This window comes from Centroberyx gerrardi, chromosome 6 (genome assembly GCF_048128805.1).
Source record: "Centroberyx gerrardi isolate f3 chromosome 6, fCenGer3.hap1.cur.20231027, whole genome shotgun sequence".
NCBI classification, from domain to species: Eukaryota; Metazoa; Chordata; class Actinopteri; order Beryciformes; family Berycidae; genus Centroberyx; species Centroberyx gerrardi.
In genome coordinates, this window is record NC_136002.1 from 31,905,485 (window position 1) to 31,924,286 (window position 18,802).

The following is an 18,802-nucleotide window of genomic DNA, read 5'->3' on the forward strand; positions in this document are numbered from 1 at the left end:
TTTCTGTTGGATCTCTGCTCTAATTAGCCAGCTTTCTCCTCTCTATCTTTACAGTTTGACTTTATTATTTATGTCAGCTACCGGCCACCAGAAGCTGTGCCAGTAGATGCCAATAGAGGGCGATGTTAAGTCAAATAACAATGACTTGCTGCCTCTTTAAAGGAGGATTTGGAAGACATTTCGAGTGCTGCCTCTCCTCTCCTCTCCTCTCTTCTCTTCTCCTCTCCTCTCTCCTCCTCTCCTCTCTCTCTCTCCTCTCCTCCTCTCCTCCTCTCCTCTCCTCCTCTCCTCTCCTCCCATCCTCTCCTCTCCCTCCTCTCCTCTCCTCTCCTCTCCATCCTCTCCTCTCCTCCTCCTCCTCTCCTCCTCTCCTCTCCTCTCATCCTCTCCTCTCCCTCTCTCTCTCCTCTCTCTCCTCTCCTCTCCTCTTCTCTCCTCCTCTCCTCTCCTCTCCTCTCCTCTCTCCTCTCCTCCTCTCCTTTCCTCTCCTCTCTCCTTCTCTCCTCTCCTCTCCTCTCTCCTCTCCTCTCCTCCTCTCCTCTCCTCTCCTCTCTCCTCCTCTCCCGTCCTCTCCTCTCCTCTCCTCCTCTCCGTCCTCTCCTCTCCTCTCCTCTCCTCTCCTCCTCCTCTCCTCTCTCCTCCTCTCCTCTCCTCCTCTCCTCCTCTCCTCTCTCCTCCTCTCCTCTCCTCTCCTCTTCTCCTCTCCTCTCTCCTCTCCTCTCCTCTCTCCTCCTCTCCTCTCCTCCTCTCCTCCTCTCCTCTCCTCTCCTCTCCTCTCCTCTTCCGTCCTCTCCTCTCTCCTCCTCTCCTCCTCTCCTCCCGTCCTCTTCCTCTCTCCTCCTCTCCTCTCCTCTCCTCTCCTCTCCTCTCCTCTCTCCTCTCCTCTCCTCTCCTCTCCTCCTCTCCCGTCCTCTCCTCTCCTCTCCTCTCCTCTCCTCTCCTCTCCTCTCTCCTCCTCTCCTCTCCTCCTCTCCTCCTCTCCTCTCCTCTCCTCTCTGTCTGTCTCTCTGCTTGGTAGCTGCATGATGTGCTCAGTAGATCTGACTCAGATAGCATTTGCAGACATTTTTTAGTGTTTGTTTTACCCTAGTTTGAGTGCCAGATGGGTGGGGTTTACCACATGAGACAGCTTGAAAGTCAGTGTTCGTGCTCTGATTGGCTCCAGATGGGCTTAACTCCACCCAACTGGCGCACCAAGTGGGTCAAAACAAATTCTAACTGCTAAGTGTGGTGCGTGTAGGTGTCAGCTCTCCCCTCTCTCATCCCTCTCTTTCTCCCTTTCTTTTTCTCCCTCCATTTGCCTCTCTGCCCTTCCTCATTCTTTTCCCTCCACCTCCCTCACTCTTTTTCCCTACTCCTCCCTTCCTCGATCTGCCCCTCCCTCTTCTGTTCCCCAACTTCTCTCTCTCTCTCCTCTCTCTGCTTCTTTGTTTCCCCCTCTCTTTCCTTTTACCCTTTTGTCTCCCTCCATCTCTCTCTCTCTCTCCCTCCCTCTCTCTCTCTCTCTCTCTGTCTCTCTCTAGGCTGAAGATGATGTAGTTCTCCTGGCTGCTATCCCTCTGGCTGTGCTCGACTCTACCCTCTGCTGGTGGATATCCGCTACTGCACCTCCCCCCTTTTATTAGTACTGTCAGTTTTTGTTCTCTCTCTCTCTCTCTCTTTCTCTCAGTTTTTCTTCTCCCTCTCTTTGTTGTTTTCTGTCCTCCCTCGTTTCTCAGGGCGTATCGTCAGTGTTCTGCAGAAACCTTGCGACTCCAATTTTAGTTTTTTGTCTTATGAACTTTTTTTTTTTTAGTGTTTTTATTCATTATCGAAAAGTTAAAAAAAAGTATATAATCAGAATAATATAAAGTTAATTTGTATAGCACTTAAAAACTAAAATGCAAAGTGTTTCACAGACAATAAAATGCTAACAAATTACAAAACATTAATAAAGAAAAATGTGTAAAAAAAAAATGAATGACATGAATTTAAAACAGGGCTAATGAGCAGTGAAACACTCAAATATAAAAAGAATAGAATAGGTAGGAACCAACGACATGAAAGTATGTCTGTAAATATTTCAATAAGTGATTTAAAATGATTTTACAGGAGACAGCGCCCCCTACCTGTAGAAAATATCTGTCCAAGCCTGACCATTGATCATAGCATTGGAAAGTCTCAGACATGTATTGAAAATCAATCAACTCATAACCCTCCCGAAAATGCTTAAATTTTTGGAAAGAGTAAGTCTACAATTTAAAACACGATTATTTTTTATTTTATCAATATTTATCCAGATTTATCCAGTTGAGATCAAAACAACACATTTGTTTTCCCGGCACTGAGGATGAGTTGAAGTGTTGGAAGCAGCCTGGAGTTTCTAAAGGTTTCATCTCTCTGCAGTTTTCATACTTTCACTTGTTGATTGATCAGCAGATTCCTGTTTGGAAAGATTTTGTCTCCCATCAGAGGAGATTCTGATTGTTAGAAATGATTTAGTCTTCATCCGACAGATGAAGAATTAGTTTCTGTCCCCGGTCACTCCATACTCAAATAGTGGATTCCTCATTTTGGAACTGAAACTCCTCATTTGTCTCCTCCTCTTCCTCCTCCTCCTCCTCCTCCTCCTCCTCTTCTTCCTCCTCTTCTTCCTCCTCCTCCTCCTCCTCTTTCTCCTCTTCTTCCTCCTCCTCCTCCTCTTCCTCCTCCTCCTCTTCTTGCTTCTCCACCTCCTCCTCCTCCTCTTTCCCCTCCTCCTCCTCCTCCTCCTCTTCCTCCTCCTCTTCTTCCTCCTTCTCCTCCTCCTCCTCCTCTTCTTCCTCCTCCTCCTCCTCTTTCTCCTCCTCCTCTTCTTGCTTCTCCTCCTCTTTCTCCTCCTCCTCTTCTTGCTTCTCCTCCTCCTCTTTCCCCTCCTCCTCCTCTTCCTCCTCCTCCTCCTCCTCCTCTTCCTCCTCTTACTCCTCCTCCTCTTCTTGCTTCTCCTCCTCTTTCCCCTCCTCCTCTTCTTCTTCTTCTTCCTCCTCTTCATCGTCATCCTCCTCCTCTTCCTCTTCCTCCTCCTCCTCTTCTTTCCCCTCTTCCTCCTCCTCCTTCTCTTTCCCCTCCTCCTCTCCTCCTCCTCCTCCTCCTCCTCCTCCTCCTCTTTCCCTCCTCTTCCTCCTCTTTCCCCTCCTCCTCCTCCTCTTCCTCTTTCCCCTCCTCCTCCTCTGCCTTCTCCTCCTCCTCTTCGTCCTCCTCTCCTCCTCCTCCTCTTTCCCCTCCTCTTTCCCCTCCTCCTCCTCTTCCTCCTCCTCCTCCTCCCCCTCCCCCCCTCCTCTGCCTCCTCCTCCTCCTCTCCTCTTCGTCCTCCTCCTCTTTCCCCTCCTCCCCCTCCTCCTCTGCCTCCTCCTCCTCTTCGTCCTCCTCTTCATCCTCCTCCTCCTCGTCCTCCTCTTCGTCCACCTCCTCCTCCTCTGCCTCCTCCTCTTTCCTCTCCTCTCTCCTCCTCCTCCTCCTCCTCCTCCCCCTCCTCTTCCTCCTCCTCCTCCTCCTCCTCTTCCTCCTCTTCGTCCACCTCCTCCTCGTCCTCCTCCTCCTTCTCCTCCTCCTCTGCCTCCTCCTCCTCCTCTTCCTCCTCCTCCTCCTCCTCCTCCTCTTTCCCCTCCCTCTCCTCCTCCTCCTCCTCCCCCTCCCCCCCCTCCTCCTCCCCCTCCTCTCTCCCCTCCTCCTCCTCCTCTTCCTCCTCCTCCTCCTCCTCCTCCTCTTTCCCCTCTTCCTCCTCCCTCTCCTCCTCCTCCTCCTCCTCCTTCTCTTTCCCCTCCTCCTCCTCCTCCTCCTCCTCCTCCTCCTTCTCTTCCTTCTCCTCCTCCTCCTCTTTCCTCTCCTCCTCCTCCTCCTCTGCCTCCTCCTCTTCCTCCTCCTCCTCTTCCTCCTCTTCGTCCACCTCCTCCTCGTCCTCCTCCTCCTTCTCCTCCTCCTCTGCCTCCTCCTCTTCCTCCTCCTCCTCCTCTTCATCCTCCTCCTCCTCCTCCCCCTCCTCTCTCCCCTCCTCCTCCTCCTCCTCTTCCTCCTCCTCCTCCTCCTCCTCCTCCTCCTCTTCCTCCTCCTCCTCCTCCTCTTCCTCCTCCTCCTCCTCCTCCTCCTCCTCCTCTTCCTCCTCCTCCTCCTCCTCCTCTCCCAGACACGGCCCGTAGTCGCAGCAGCAGACACATTATCTGTCAGAAAACTTCCTATGTGAGATTTACTGTCTTTTCTTTAATTATCTCAGACAGTTTTACAGCGAGCGTCCTTCACTGACGGCAATCATTTTATTGTGTGTGTCGCCCGCAGCGGGACGGGAAGTAACAAATGGGGGGAAATGAATGTGGATTAAACTGAGGGCAAAAAAAAAAAGTAATGAAACAACTGTGGTGAATGTGAGTGCCGGTCCGTGTGCCGGTCGGAGGTTTAGGAGGTTTGTTGGGAGGAACTTCTAGTCCGAGAACCGGGACTCAGAGATGTTGTCAGTTCTCCATGTAATCTCGCCACGGGAGGTCAAACATGTTCCTGTTCCTGTCCTGTGGGACCCAGCAGAAGTCGTCCCATGACCCACATCGTGTCCTGAGCCAGAGTTTGAGAGACCGGTCCCACCGGTATAGCAGAGCTTCTTATTTGTGCCCCGGTCAGGTCGTCTGTTGGAAAGTAAAGATCATTACGAGTTTTATTTTTCAACAGCAGATTATTTGGAGTTTAATTTATTATGGTTTATTATGAGTTAGTTACACTTAGTTATTTAGTTTAATTTGTCTTAGTTTGGTTTATTCTAATTTGGTTTATTTTAGTTTATTTTAATTTAGTGTAGCTTCATTTCTTTTGTTTGTTTTGGATTGTTTTGGTTTATTTTGCTTAGTTTAGTGTCGTTTTTATACGTATTTTAGTTTGGTTTAGTCTAGTTTGGTTCATTTTAGTTTGGTTTGCGTTGGGTTTTTTGTTTTGCTTTAATCAAGTTTAGTTTTGTTTGCTGTGGTTTGGTTTAGTTTGTCATAATTTGGTTTGGTTTAGTTTAACTTAATTGTACAGTGATTAAACAGTTAAGTGATAAAACCAGAGATAAGAACCAAAATCCTAATTTCTTTTACCAACTGTTAAGTTTAGATTCATTCAAAAGAAAACACAAGAAGGTGTGTATGTGGGGAGAGGGAGTGTGTGTATGCGTGTGTGTGTGTGTGTATCCTGGAGTTGATATTCCTTGACTGCATCATCACATCTTTGTGAGTCTGGCTCAGACCATGAAGCTGCTGCGGCTGAGGAGGAACGTGGTGAAGCTCGCTCTCTACCGACACTTCACCAACACACTCATCTTCGCTGTCATAGGTACGGAAACCACTGTGTGTGTGTGTGTGTGTGTGTGTGTGTGCTGGAATTTGGTTTCACATTTGATGATCGTTGCACTACCTTCAAGTTTTTTATATGTGTGTGTGTGTGTGTGTTTTCCAGCATCAGTCATCTTCATCATCTGGACCACCAAGACCTTCAAGATGTCTAACTGCCTGTCTGTAAGTTGCTGAATCTCACTGTGGCCCCGATGTAAAACTTCATGACTTTTCCATGATTTTCCATAACTAAGAGGACGTGCTTCCATGACCTGAAACTGCTCTTCCTTCCTGGTTTGTTAATGTTGTTTTTCAGCCTGATTTCCACTCCAGTTGGGCTGAAAACCATCTGATGTGACGAATGTGTGAAACAAGCTGTAAAATACATTCTGCTCTGTTGCTGAAAAGTGTCCCGATTCCCTGGTGTTCTCTGGCTTTCCCAGAAAATTTATGAAATTCCTTGACTTTCCCTGGAATACACCTCAAAATTCCAATGATATTCCAGGATTTTCATGATCAGTGGGAAGCGTGTAGTTGATTTGGATTATAAAACAGTTAAACAGTGTTACGCTTCTCACAGCAACAGGCCCCTATGATAACAAATTGGAGACTGGACTGGATTTTGTAGATTCTCCGAATTTATGAGTTTTTATACACAAAACGGCTATCGGTTTTCTACCGAGAAATATATTTTTATCCCTTGCTTGAATGGCCTCTAGATGGCGCTCTTTTCTCCATTTGTATTTACTTGCATCTTGAGTCCGGTGGCAGCCAATGTAAAACGTTGGAGGAAATCTTGCCAACGTCCTGTACGGCAGAAAGTGGCTGGTCAGAAACGGGTTCTGATACGATGCCGATGTCGTGATTTTATTCAAAATTCAATAGGTTACAGTAATTAAAAGAAACTTGAAAAGAAAGAACTTTGAACTGCTTAGTTTGGTTGGTTTGGGCAGGTGGCGTTCGAACTCGGGTGGCACCTAATAACCGCTCTGAGACGGCTGAACATGCGAGTCTCGGTCCTCTTCCAAGCAAACTGCAGTGCGGTTCAGTAGGAGTGAGAATGTGATCTGAACCAACTACAGGAACCCACCCCAAAACATACGGTTGGATGGGTGTAAGCACACGGATGTTGACATCTAATAGTCAGCCATTTCTCCTGCTTGGGAAGCCTAGCAGAACAAAATCAGCTATTTCTTCATGTGTTCTTAACTGGTATGAACACCAATGAAGGGAAATTACAGCAAAGAGTAAAGACCGGACCATCATGCTGAGCTAAAGTCACAGGGACCTGAACATGGTACCAGAGCACCTTGCACCAGAGGCTGATGTAGTTGTTTCATCAGAACTGAGGTCACATGTTCTGGACACTTGAGTGAACAGACGGCTGAGCTGGTAACTGATCACCATCTGGTGGTGAGTTGGATCTGATGGCGAGGAAGTAAGCCCAAATTTGTCCTGAGGGTTTGCTGGGATGGCCTGGCGGAGGAAACTGAGCGGAATGATTTCAACTCTCCCATCTGAGCGAGCTTCTCCTGGGTCCTGGATGTGTTTGGGGACTCAGAAAGGATCCTGTTCAAAACCTCTGTCATGGAAGCAGCTGACGGGAGCTGTGGCCAGAAGGGGTCAGTGCTTGTTATGGCGGCAACCCAAGAACCCGCTGGTGGACACCGGTGGTGAGGGAGGCTGTCCAGCTGAAGAGGAGGCCTTCAGGGTCTGGTGGGCACATGGGACTCCTGACAGCAGAGAGCTGCCAGCAGGCCAGACAGGCTGCAGCTGCTGTAGTTGCAGAAGCAGAAGTCTGGGTGTTAGAGGAGTTCGGAGGGGCTAATGAGAAGGACTTTCGGACGGCCTCAAGGAGATTCTTGAAAACCATTCGATGAGTCAGGAGGGGAAGGCAGGGCATCACCCAGGCTGTTCTCAGTGGGGCTGCTGACCTCAACTGGGGACGTTGTTGGAAAGTGGAAGGAGAGCTTTGAGGAACTCCTGAACCCGATACACACCCTCTGTGCAGGAGGCAGTGCAGGAAGATTCAGGGATCATCTCCTTGGCAGAGATCACCGGGGTAGTTAGAAAGGTCCTCAGTGGTAAGGTGCATGGGAGTGGATGAGATTTGTCCCAAAATGCTGAAGGCTCTGGATATTGTTGAGCTGTTGTGGTTGACATGTCTCTTTAATGTCACATGGAACAGTGCTTTTGGATTGGCAGACAGCTGGTGGGCCCCATTTTCAAAAAAAGGGGCCTGAGGGTTTATTGAGAAATCACACTGCCTTGCCTCCCTGGGAAAGCTTATGCCAAGGTGCTGGAAAGGAGAAACCTTGGACTGAAGAGGAAGGATACAGATTCTGTCCTGGTCACAGAACAGTGGACCAACATTTTACCCTCTCATGGGTAATCAAGGGGTCATGGGCATTTGTTACATATGTCTACATATGTTTTGTGGATTGAAAAAGGCTCCCTGACGTATCCTGTGGGAGGTGCTGTGGGAGTATGGGGTGCTGGGGGCGCTGCTGCCAGCCATTTGGTCCCTATACACTGTGTACGCATTATTGGCGTTAAATCAAGGACTCTGACTAGGATGCGCCTAGTCCCCCCTTCTGTTTGTCATATTCCTGGACAGGATATCAAGGTGCAGCCAAGGTCGGGAGAGTGTCTGGTTTGGTGACATTAGGGAGGCATCGCTGCTGTTTGGGGATGTTGTTCTGCTGGCTTCATTGGACCTTTGGATCTCTGATGTGCACTGGAGCGGGTTGCAGCTGGGTGTGACACGGTTGGGATGAGGACCAGCACCTCCAAGTCTGAGGGCATGGTTCTCTCCTGGAAAAGGGTGGCTTGTCCCGTCTAGGTGAGGGACGAGCAGCCCTAAATATTGTTAAAAATGCATATTCATATTTGTGACAGCGGCCTGTTCTTGCTCATATGCTGTCCCTCTGTGGTACTGAGTCCTGTTCAATCCTATTAGAGCTGTTAGATAAGAGGTCAGGTCAGCGATGTGATGACAGAGCCTACAGCTTTAGCTGTGGTCACTTGGCTCTAACATCTGGTCCCTGATCAGCTACAGACACTCAGGATTAGACTGGGGGATGGAGGGATGGATGGAGGGATGGATGGATGTCTTCTTCATATTTCTTGCTTTCTGTCTCTCTGTCTCAGAATAAGAATGGCTTTAATATCATATCAAGTCTACTCGTGTTGCCACAGTACTCATAAATATTAATAAGAATTAATATAAAATGTACATGAGTAAAAGAAAGTTCATACATGCATGCAGTATTTACAGATATGCTTGAACAGAACAAAACGAGTCGAAATAGACAGTCTCACACAAAAACCAGTGCTCAGTCTTTTTCAGTGATATTCTGTTTGACTGGTCAGTATTGATCTTTTACCGGGATGTCAACTGATTTGTAATAATTGCAGATATCATTCATGATTTTAATCCCATGCAATTGACCTGAAATTACCTAAATTTAAAGTCAGATTACCTAATTTGACCTGGAATTTGGTGAAGACAATTTGTTTAGGACAGACAATTTGGTGAAGACAGATGTCCCCTGATAATATTAATCACATGTGGGTGGTGTGCAATTTATTTTTCTTCTTTTTTTAGATGTGTGATTTCTGTCTTCCTCTTGTCATTAAATGGAGGCAGAATGCAGAATGCAGTATTGTATGGCTCTCCTCACCTAATACAGTTTTCATCTTAATACGTTCGGGTTTGGAAGCCCAAACTCTGACGGGGAGATATTCAGGGCAGCGGAGAAGGAAAAGCATCTCATCTTCCATCTCGTCTTTCTGGCTGTGAATTCTCATCACAACCTTTTTCAAAGTCATCATCACTGATTGAGTGCTTTGGTTGAGTGATATTTCTGTCTCTCTAGGACTGGAGGGAGCTGTGGATAGACGATGCGTTCTGGCGCTTCCTGTTCTCCATCATCCTATTGGTCATCATGTTCCTATGGCGACCGTCGGCCAATAACCAGAGGTGGGTATCAGACGTCATGACGGTCCAATTGTCTTTACCACATTTCTGCTTTCCTGGATTGGAGATACAGCAGTAATGAGAGTATTTTGCCTCTTGGTGACTGTGTTTCCCCTAAAATTTTATCCGTCACTGTTTTAAGCTGCACTAGGCAAACATTTAATGCAGTTTACTGATGTCACCACACAGGATTTCTGGGTATTGAAGTTCAAACAGTTTTCAAACCTCTTGTTGCTATTCGGGGCTCCCAGCATGCAATATTGCGTAGTGCAGCTTTAATTCCGTTTTAGTAATTGTTTAGCGAGGAGAGCCAATCAAGACCAAGTCCAGCTGTGATGCGTTTACTGAAGTTAATATGCAATAACTGAGAGTTTAACCTCTCAAACTAAATTAAAATTAAACAATGTCTTCATTAAACATCTTTGATCATACAGAACTGTTCAAAAGTCTTAGGCACCCTAGGTTTTTTATATAAATTTTGTCTTTTATTTGTTTTCTGCATCAGTGTGTCAGTAGACTGCTCTTTATAGTACATTTTTGATATTAAGAAACTTTTCATTTCATTATTTTTGAAAGCGTCTTTGCCCTTATGGACCTTTGCACAGTACTGTACATGAATAGAGAAAATGTTGAATTCCTGTAGTAGGGCCACTTTAAAGTCTGCTGGTCTCTTTCTGTCTGTCTCAGATACGCCTTCAGCCCCCTAGTGGATGAAGAGAGTGATGAAGAGGAGAAGGAGCCCATGATGAACGAGGCCTTCGGTGAGAACCTTCCTTCCTCCCTCTATCCATCCTTCCCTCCTTCCCTCCCTTCCTACTTTCCTTCCTCCACCTCCCTCCATCAGCCAGAACTGTTTTCCAATCATACTACTTGTTCGGCTCATTTGGAGAAGTGGTGAGCAGGGTTAGTGTAGGTGTGGTTGAATTTAATAAATAATAATACATTCTGTTTGTGTAGCACTTTTTCTAGATGTTAAAAGATAGTTTTTGTCAACGGAAGAACCGAGAACAAAAGTGCATAAAACAAACGTAAAAGCTAATCTTAGTATTTTCACCACAGTGGGTGTTCTGTCACTGTTCCCAAGTTTTTATTTCGTCAACCCATCTTATTAAGTATATTATTAGTTTTTAGTGAATGTGAGCATGTTACGTCCTCACCTCCATGTTTCTCACCCTGGGCGTGTTTGTTTTGGACCCCTGTGTGTCTCCAGAGGGAATGAAGATGAGGGGGGTGAAGGCTGAGACCAACGGAACGGCCAAACCCAACAAAGTGGTGAGTCACAACTCTTCAGGGCTTCAGACCAAGGTTATTATAGTAGTATAGTAGTTTTAATTCGTTTTTAGTGGGTTTGCTAGTTTAGTTTAGTTTTTAGTTTTTTTTAAAATGCTTAGTTTAAGTTTAGTTTTTATTAGTTTCAGTGTTAGTTTTAGTCTTTTTTTGTAATATGGGGTATTTGTCAGGGCGAGATTCAAAAAGTTAAAAAAAAAAATTGGAAAAAAAAAAAATTGGAAGATAAATTTCATATCCACCCAAAATACTGTTCAGGCTTATGTATGAAATAAATTGACAAAGACAAAAACTAAAGACATTTTCTCTATAGTTTTAGTTTATTTTAGTTAGTTTTGTAAACACACAATACAGTTTCAGTTAGTTATCGTTTTTTTGTAAAGCCTCGTTTTTATTTTTATTTCAGTTAACGAAAATGTTTTTTCACGCCTAGTTTTCGTTATTTCGTTAGTTTTCGTTAACGATAATAACCTCGGTACAGACCTCATTCCCACAGCGGACATTTTTAAACTCTACCTGGAAGAGCAGGTACAGACAAACATTTATCACTTCACAGATTCCCCACTGAAACATATTAGAAACAACTAGATCCAAGAATCCAGAGGAATATAGGTTCACATTTTAAGAGAATATATTTTCTAATGTTCGCTAGCTAGTAACTAACTTCCCTGCTAAATTCAAACAGTCATTGTAGTTGTTGTTCCTTAGATTGGTAGTTTTATATATGCTAATCTGTTTCCTGCCTGAGTGTTCAAAGTGGCTGCTGTGGGAATAAGGTCAATTACAATATTACTATTACAATTACAGTTTAGGCATTTAGTGGACGCTCTTATCCTCAGTGACGATTTATGCAACAGAGGAACAAATTTCTCTTTTTGTCTCCTTTTAGCTTTTTTCAGCAGTCAATGAACAACTAAATAATCTCTATTCTCTCAAAACCACATGTGGAAACCCCTTGATGTGGAACCTGGTGTGAAGTCATGCAGTGTGACCCGGTGATGAAATGTGTTGTATCAGCTGACTAAAAAATCTTTGCTGTTTTTCCAGGATGAGGATCTGAAATGGGTGGAAGAGAACATCCCCTCCTCCATGGCAGACGTGTAAGTTCACACATGTGGAAATTAGCAAGACGATATTTAGATATTTAATATTGAAAATGATGAAAACTGAGTTCAGACGTGATGCTGACGGTGTTTTGTTCGCTCCTCCCTCAGCGCTCTGCCTCCGCTGCTCGACTCCGACGAGGTGAGATGTTTGTTATTTACACTCCGTTAACATGAGATGAAACTTTATTGATCCCTGTGGAGAAATCGGTAACAGGATACAGCAAAGAAAACTTACTGTAAATCCTCTAATATTGGCCCCGGGCCTTTATTTACCTCAACTGCAGAGGGTACCAGGCCTTTATTGGAAGCAGGCTTATATTAGAGACAGGCCTTTATTTCTAATTCCCTCTGTTTGATAAGTATATTTGCTCCTATTTTAGTACGAAGTCTCCTTGTTTTCTGATCTGCTTCTGTTGGGGTACGTTAGGTAGACGTTTTTTTGTTACCGCGATGCATTACGATAATTACGGTAATCAACGACAGTACGCTCCAGAGACTTCCGCCGGCCGAGCCGTCTTGTGGCACTTGTACGTTACGACAAACTACAGTTACAAACTACAGTTACAAACAGGCAGCAGGAGTTTACTGGTATCCACCGGTGTTTGCATGTAAGCTGAAGCTAACTGAAGCTAACTGAAGCTAACTGAACCTGGGCTCCGATGTGTTCCCGGTGATCACCGACCAGGAGCGCGGTGGAGAGGACAGCGGTGGAGAGAGGAGACGGACACGGTCCAGCCATATACTCGGTTTTGACCTAGTCTTGTTTCCTTCGTTTTTTCCCCCGGCCTGTATTTGAGGCCGGCCTTTATTTGTTCGTGTCGACCACGCCCCGGCCATTATCAGAGACCCGGCTTTTAACTGACTACAGGCCACTATTAGAGGATTTACGGTAGAATATAAATAAGAATAGAGATAATGGGGGTGTAAACTGTATAAACAAAAGCAACTGACTATTTCCACATTACAACATATTAAGTACAAAGTATGAACATGATTTTGAGAAGTTGCAGTGTTGGAATCGTTGGTTGCGTATGAAGCAGGACTGTGGCTCCAACATGGCTGCCACTGAAAACCACAGTGAACAAACCTTCAGTCTTCAGTCTGTTTAGATCAGAGTGAGCTGGGCTGTGTGAGCCTGACACACAGACTCATGGAAGTTAATGGGAATTAACACAGAATGTACACAAGGTAAAGCAAGTTTATATGAGCAGGCAGTATTCACAGATATACTTTAAATGAGTCAAAATAAACAATAAATCAATATGTTTTAGGGATTGCAGGAGGCGTTTCCAGCAGTATTCTGTTTGACTGGACAATATTCATCTTTTTTTAACCCTGAGGCCTCGATCACACAGGACACTGTTTTCATGCGTCTTTTTAAATTTTTTCTTAAATGATTTGGTTGCGACAGGCTACTGAATCTGAGGAGGAGACAGAAGTAACAGGAGGGGGGGGGGGGGGGGCACACCCATAACTCTGATGCAATTGTTTTATTTTATATTAACTAAAACTAAGCCTAGTTAGTCTTTAATGGGGTTCAGTTATTGCAAATTGACAAAGAAAACATGTTTATTTATGAGACATTTTCAAAAGCTGGGTGTCCCCAAACTTGACGGACAGTTCATATCAACTCTCCTCAAACAGTTTTCTTCTTCTCTGGATCTGTTCAGGCTCTGGTTATATATATTATATATATATATTCAGGACAGCAGAGAGGGAAAAGCATCGTTTAGGTTTCAGTGTGAACAGACACTCACTTCTTCACTGCTGTTAATTTGAAGACGACCTTTTTCAAATGCCAAGTCCTGCTCTCTGATTCGCTACTTTAAGCATTTTCTTTTAAAGTCTTTCACTTTCCTCACAGTAGATTAATAGGTTGCTGTAGGACACACACACACACACACACACACACACACACACACACACACACACACGCCTGGCGGTCAGTCAGCAGAGTGTGGAGCTGAATCTGAGCAGCAGGGGGCGCCAGCCAATCAGCACACAGCAGCTGTTGCCACGGTTACATCACACTGTTGTTTATCCCCCCCTGTTGTCATGGCGAGCAGAACAATGGGACGGTGGCGCGTTCCTGTGTGTGTGTGTGTGTGTGTGTGTGTGTGTGTAGGAGGGCATTTTGTTTTCCTCCAGACAATCTCCGCGCCACATCAGCTGTTTCTGATCCAATGATGAAAACATTCAACAAAATATAAATGTCTGATTCATGTGGAAATCTGCCAAAAGACATTTTATTAGACACTTAGTGTTTAATATCAATTTGTTATTTTATTGCATTTTTATTTATCTCCTCTCTTATCTTTTTATTCATATCATTTCTTACCTTATTTACTCTTTGTTCTCCGTCCTGCTCCTCTGTTCTTTCCTTCCATCAACAGAGAGCATCAGATGTAAATAAATTAAATATAAATTACAAGCTAAATATAATGAAAAAATATAAGATACAAACATATTCACCACTTGCCAAGCTCAAGCCATGATGATTTCAGATGTTTATTTTTGATAAGTCAAATTATTGATATTTTTTAATATTTTGGGCCTGTATTCAAAATAGAGGCGTAGAACCAGATATCACATGATATTTTTAAAATATACATAATTATAGAATGACATTTAATAGCATTTTTATTATAAATATTGACGTTAACACCTTGAGCCAGGCAGCAGTTTTATGAGCGAGGAGAAACCTGACAGTCTTCACAGTTTCTTCTCATTGATAATGATTTTATCTGAAAGTTATTCCCCACCTATTGTTTAGTATATTTGAAATAGTTCGCTATCTATCAAGATTATCTCATCATACCTAAATGAAAATGATGAAAGTAATCTCTATATAATCTCATTTTATTTTATTTTTTGGAGGGGGGGGAAATGAGAAGGCTGCAGTTTATCGCAATTTTGATGGTATCTAATCTGTTATCTGTAATCTCTATCTGATGGTATAATTTATGAGTAACAATTTTAATAAACTAATATATATAATGAGGGTATTTGTTAAAAAAAAGATCATCATCATCACTACCAGTCAAAAGTTTGGACACACCACATTTTTCTTTATTTTTACTATTTTCCACATTTCAGAATAATAAAAACAAAAACATCAAAACTATAAAATAACACAAATGGAATTATGCAGCGACCAAAAAAGTGTTAAATCAAAACTATCTTATATTTTAGATTCTTTGCCTTGATGGAAAGGCAAAGGCTTTGGAAAGAAATTCATACATAGGATCAACTTCACTGTTTATATTTGTCTAAGAAATTAATTTCAAGTATTTAAGCAGAAGCCTTTAGATCAAAATGGATTTAAGAGAATGAGACAGAACATTCAGTCAGGTGGTAGTGTATTAAAATAATAAGCATTAAAAACGTATATCTTTATGACGATGCAGTTGATCTCCTGCGCACGTGAAATGTACCTGCAGTGATGTAAAACCTCTAAGAAGAGACGTAAAAGGGATTTTATTTTCCAGATGACAGAATATTAGAGTGAGGAGAGGAGCAGGATGGAGGAGAGAAGTGATTTAATGAGATTTAGTTCTTGAGTTCTCTCATCACGTCTGTAATGTCTGAGCGGTGGTGTAGTTTCTCCAGGTGAGTGGATGTGGGAGGAGACGTGATGCCTCCCGCCTGTTAACACAAACCGTGTAATGAAGCCTCCGTTATTTAAGGGAGAAATTGAGGGGAAATAATTACCTCCCCTCCCCTCCTGTCCCCTCCTTAAGGCAAGTCATGTAATGCATTCCTGTTATTTAAGGAGGAAAGTGAGGGGAAACCGGTGTGTTAAATCCCCATTATCACTTTGAAGACAAATTATGGAATTCCTCCCCCTTTTTTAAGGAGGAAATGATTAAGGGGAAATGCCTCCCCTCCCCTCTACCCCAGTGTTAAAGGTCCATATCCTCACTGTCCAGAGTTTTATTTTGTGTCTTTCTGTCCATTCAAAGCTGTGTGTGTGGTGTCATGAACCAAAAACACTCTCAATCCATTTCTCCACGTTCATTTTCCAGCATCTCTCTGAGCCTTACCAAGAACAGGCCGTTTCTGTCTCCGTGTCTTTAAGGTTCATTAATATTAACGACCCCTCTGTTCCGATCGGCTAACCGTTTCGAGAGTGAAACGTGAGACGCCGCGGCCCGGCGGCTACAGGTAGGGAAAACTCTCCGGTAATAAACGATGACGACCGCTCGACCGCTTTGAAAAAAACACTTTGTTAGTCTATTATTTCTTACAGAAATGATAATGAGCGAACCTTTGTGACGCCACAAAGTTACGGAAGTCCAAACGGCTCGTTTAGAGGCTCGCTTTTCTAATATGGATTGTGTGGATTTAGTTTTGATACTTTCACCATGTTTAGATACACATCCAACTCCTTTATCATCACAGAGGAGAGGGAGTCCTGCTTTACATCATATGGGACCTTTAAAACAACTATATAATAATCATATTTAAGGAGGAAATTAAGGGGGAATCAGTTCTTTTCCTAACAGCCATCCCCCTTATTCAGACTCATGATGTTCAGGCGATACACAGGATCTCATGTGATTAAACCACCTTAATTTTAAGGGAAGAAATAAGGGGAAATTAAAGGGGTACCTTGAGATTTTCAAATTTTCTGCACATTTCTCCTTTATGTCTCCTTAACTTGGCATATTAGCGCTGTTAGCGTTCCCCATTGAAACCAAAGGGGCACAGCTAGCTTCAAAACACTGGCTTGTTAGAACGGGACAAAGTGACCGTGACCTCCTCCTGTTTGTCGTCCATCATGTCGGCAACAGAGGAATCATCTTAACTATGTCGGTCTCCGTACTGAGGGAGGGGAGAGGATGGAGGGATGGACAGAAAGAAGGATGGAGGATGGGATGATACGGATAGTCTGAAATACTGAAGAGTCACATCCATGAAGTTCAGACTCAGACTCTGAGACCAACAACCTGCCGCTCTCCTCTCAGATGAAGGAGAGAAGATGGAGGGAGAGCGGAGGGAAGGAGGATGAGGCACCAAGACACACACACACACACACACACACACACACACACACACACACACAGTTAACCTGCCCACCATCCTTCTATTTCTTAATTTCTCCTCTTGTTTATTCTTGTTGTGTGTCTTATATCCTCCTTATATAATTACTACTTGTCACTGTATACTGTAAACAGATAATAGCGACCTCATTTCCCCCTCAGGATCAATAAAGTTTCATGTTATTTTAACCCATAATCAGGAAAAACAGACAGAAATGAACCGTCTGTTCGGTTCTGTTGAGGCGGACAAGTTGGACGTGCCCAAGAGATTTGGTCGTCCAATATGGCCGCCAGAGGAGGCGTGACATCACCTGGAAGCCCCTCTTGTTATTCACGTTAACGGTTTGTTCTCTGTCCACAGGAAACCATGACGACCAAATTTGAGATGTCCAAGATGGAGTAGAAGAGAAGACGGAAAGGAGGGATGAAAGGAGAGAATAAGGAGAAGTGTTTTACAAAATGAAGTCTGGGAAGAACACAGTGTGGTAAACGGATGGATAAAAGAAACGGAGGAATAGAGGAGCATAAGGCGGAGTAGAGGAGAAGGATGGATGGATGGAGAGGTGGATGGATGGAGAGGTGGAGAGGTGGATGGCAGATTAATGAATATAAACATGGATGGAAGCAAGGATGGAGGGAAGAAGGGACAGACGAGCAGACGGATGAAAGGGGGAATGCAGAGAAGAAGAGTGTGTGTGTGTGTGTGTGTGAAATAACAGATTTGCTCCCTGACCTTATGAGCTTTGTAAGCCTTGTCTGTACATACACTGGGAGAAAAATCGATCTCGACGGCAAAACAAAATCCTTTTTATTTTTCTTTTCTTTGTATTTATCTCTCTCTCTTTATCTCCAGTGTGTTGTGACGAGTCGGTGTTCGTCTCGATGAGTTTCTCTGCTGCAGAGCGGCTCGTTTACATGCAGAAATGTGATTAAATCCAGTTTGTGTCGGACGTTTTGTGTTTCGGGTCAAAACCTTTTCGCTGCAGTTTGACACGATCACACATTTACATTTTGAAACGCTCTCATCCAGTGAGTGCAACAGAAAAACCTGCTTCAATTTATAGATCTAGACCAGTGATTCTCAACCTTTTTCACACCAAGGACCCTAGTTTAGTCCACATTAGAGCCACAGACCCCCATTTCATGAGATTTTGTCTCTCGGACCCAAATCTGAGAATATTTTTATTGTCAGATATGATTTTGTCCAGAACTCATGACTGTATTGATCTGTGTTGCAGGTGGAGAGATAACAGAGAAACTGATCAGAACTGTCATTCTTCTACATTCTCTAATTCTGTTAACTTCTTATAAAGATAGACAGATACATCTAATTTTATTAATGTGTCACTCCTCAACAAACAAGTCAAACAAAGCAACAAACCCAAAAAAAAAAAAGTCATCAAGAGTTACGAGACAGGCTAAAAACAATACACATAAAAAAAGATACTAGAATATATATATATACACATATACATACATACACACACACACGAGAAAAAATAAATAAAGGTCATATTACACACACACAAACACAAAGGATATAAAACAATCTTAGTACTGCATTATAAAATTTAGACACTCATTCTCAACGTCTTCTGTTGAGAATGAGGTGCGAGCTTTGGCACATAAAGTGATGGTAAAGTTGAATTCATCAGTTTGCTGGGGACCCCCTGGAACCTTTTCAAGGACCCCTGGTGGTCCCCGGACCCCACGTTGAGAACCACTGATCTAGAACATCACAAGCAACCAAGAGGTCAAAATAAAACTCCTGGTGGGACGTTTTTAAAACGCTGATAGATTAAAACAAACAAACAGTACATGATTCAAAACGGTCTTAAACGGCTCGAAATCCACTTCAGTCTGTTGTTTTTCTGCATAAAAGTAAAGTAACAGTAAAGTTTCTACGTTTCTCCCTTAGTAGTAAAGCACCTGTAGCACCCAAACACAGCCACACACACACACACACACACACACACACACAGGAGGATGAAAAGGGCTAGCATCCCTACACCTGGCACAAATCATTCAACACATCGCTCTTGGTAAATTTAGATTTAAGTGTAAATGACACATCAC

The 18,802-nt window shown here is 43.7% G+C and overlaps 1 protein-coding gene and 1 long non-coding RNA gene across 2 annotated transcripts in view; both read left to right on the forward strand.

Moving 5' to 3' along the window:
• The window catches only part of LOC144539404 (uncharacterized), a 117,347-nt gene extending 99,671 nt beyond the window's left edge, over positions 1-17,676 (forward strand). Inside the window, exon 2 of the long non-coding RNA XR_013504935.1 lies at positions 17,412-17,676. This is a non-coding gene — a long non-coding RNA (uncharacterized LOC144539404). The remainder of the gene's footprint in view (positions 1-17,411) is intronic.
• Positions 5,042-17,676, forward strand: LOC144539401 (transmembrane protein 87A). The gene is made up of 8 exons (XM_078284174.1): positions 5,042-5,313; positions 5,437-5,495; positions 9,191-9,294; positions 9,979-10,052; positions 10,502-10,563; positions 11,626-11,678; positions 11,793-11,823; positions 17,088-17,676. Exons 1-8 carry the CDS (start codon positions 5,229-5,231, stop codon positions 17,127-17,129), a joined length of 510 nt encoding a protein of 169 aa, XP_078140300.1. The 5' UTR covers positions 5,042-5,228; the 3' UTR covers positions 17,130-17,676.
• Positions 17,677-18,802: the final 1,126 nt, after the last annotated feature.

What these genes read in the sequence shown, in the direction of transcription:
- LOC144539401 (XM_078284174.1), top strand. Translation starts at nt 5,229, where the DNA reads ATGAAGCTGCTGCGGCTGAGGAGGAACGTGGTGAAGCTCGCTCTCTAC. An exon ending in CCGTCGGCCAATAACCAGAG is followed by an intron (nt 9,295 to 9,978) that starts GTGGGTATCAGA and finishes TGTCTGTCTCAG; the next exon opens with ATACGCCTTCAGCCCCCTAG. An exon ending in CCCTCCTCCATGGCAGACGT is followed by an intron (nt 11,679 to 11,792) that starts GTAAGTTCACAC and finishes CTCCTCCCTCAG; the next exon opens with CGCTCTGCCTCCGCTGCTCG.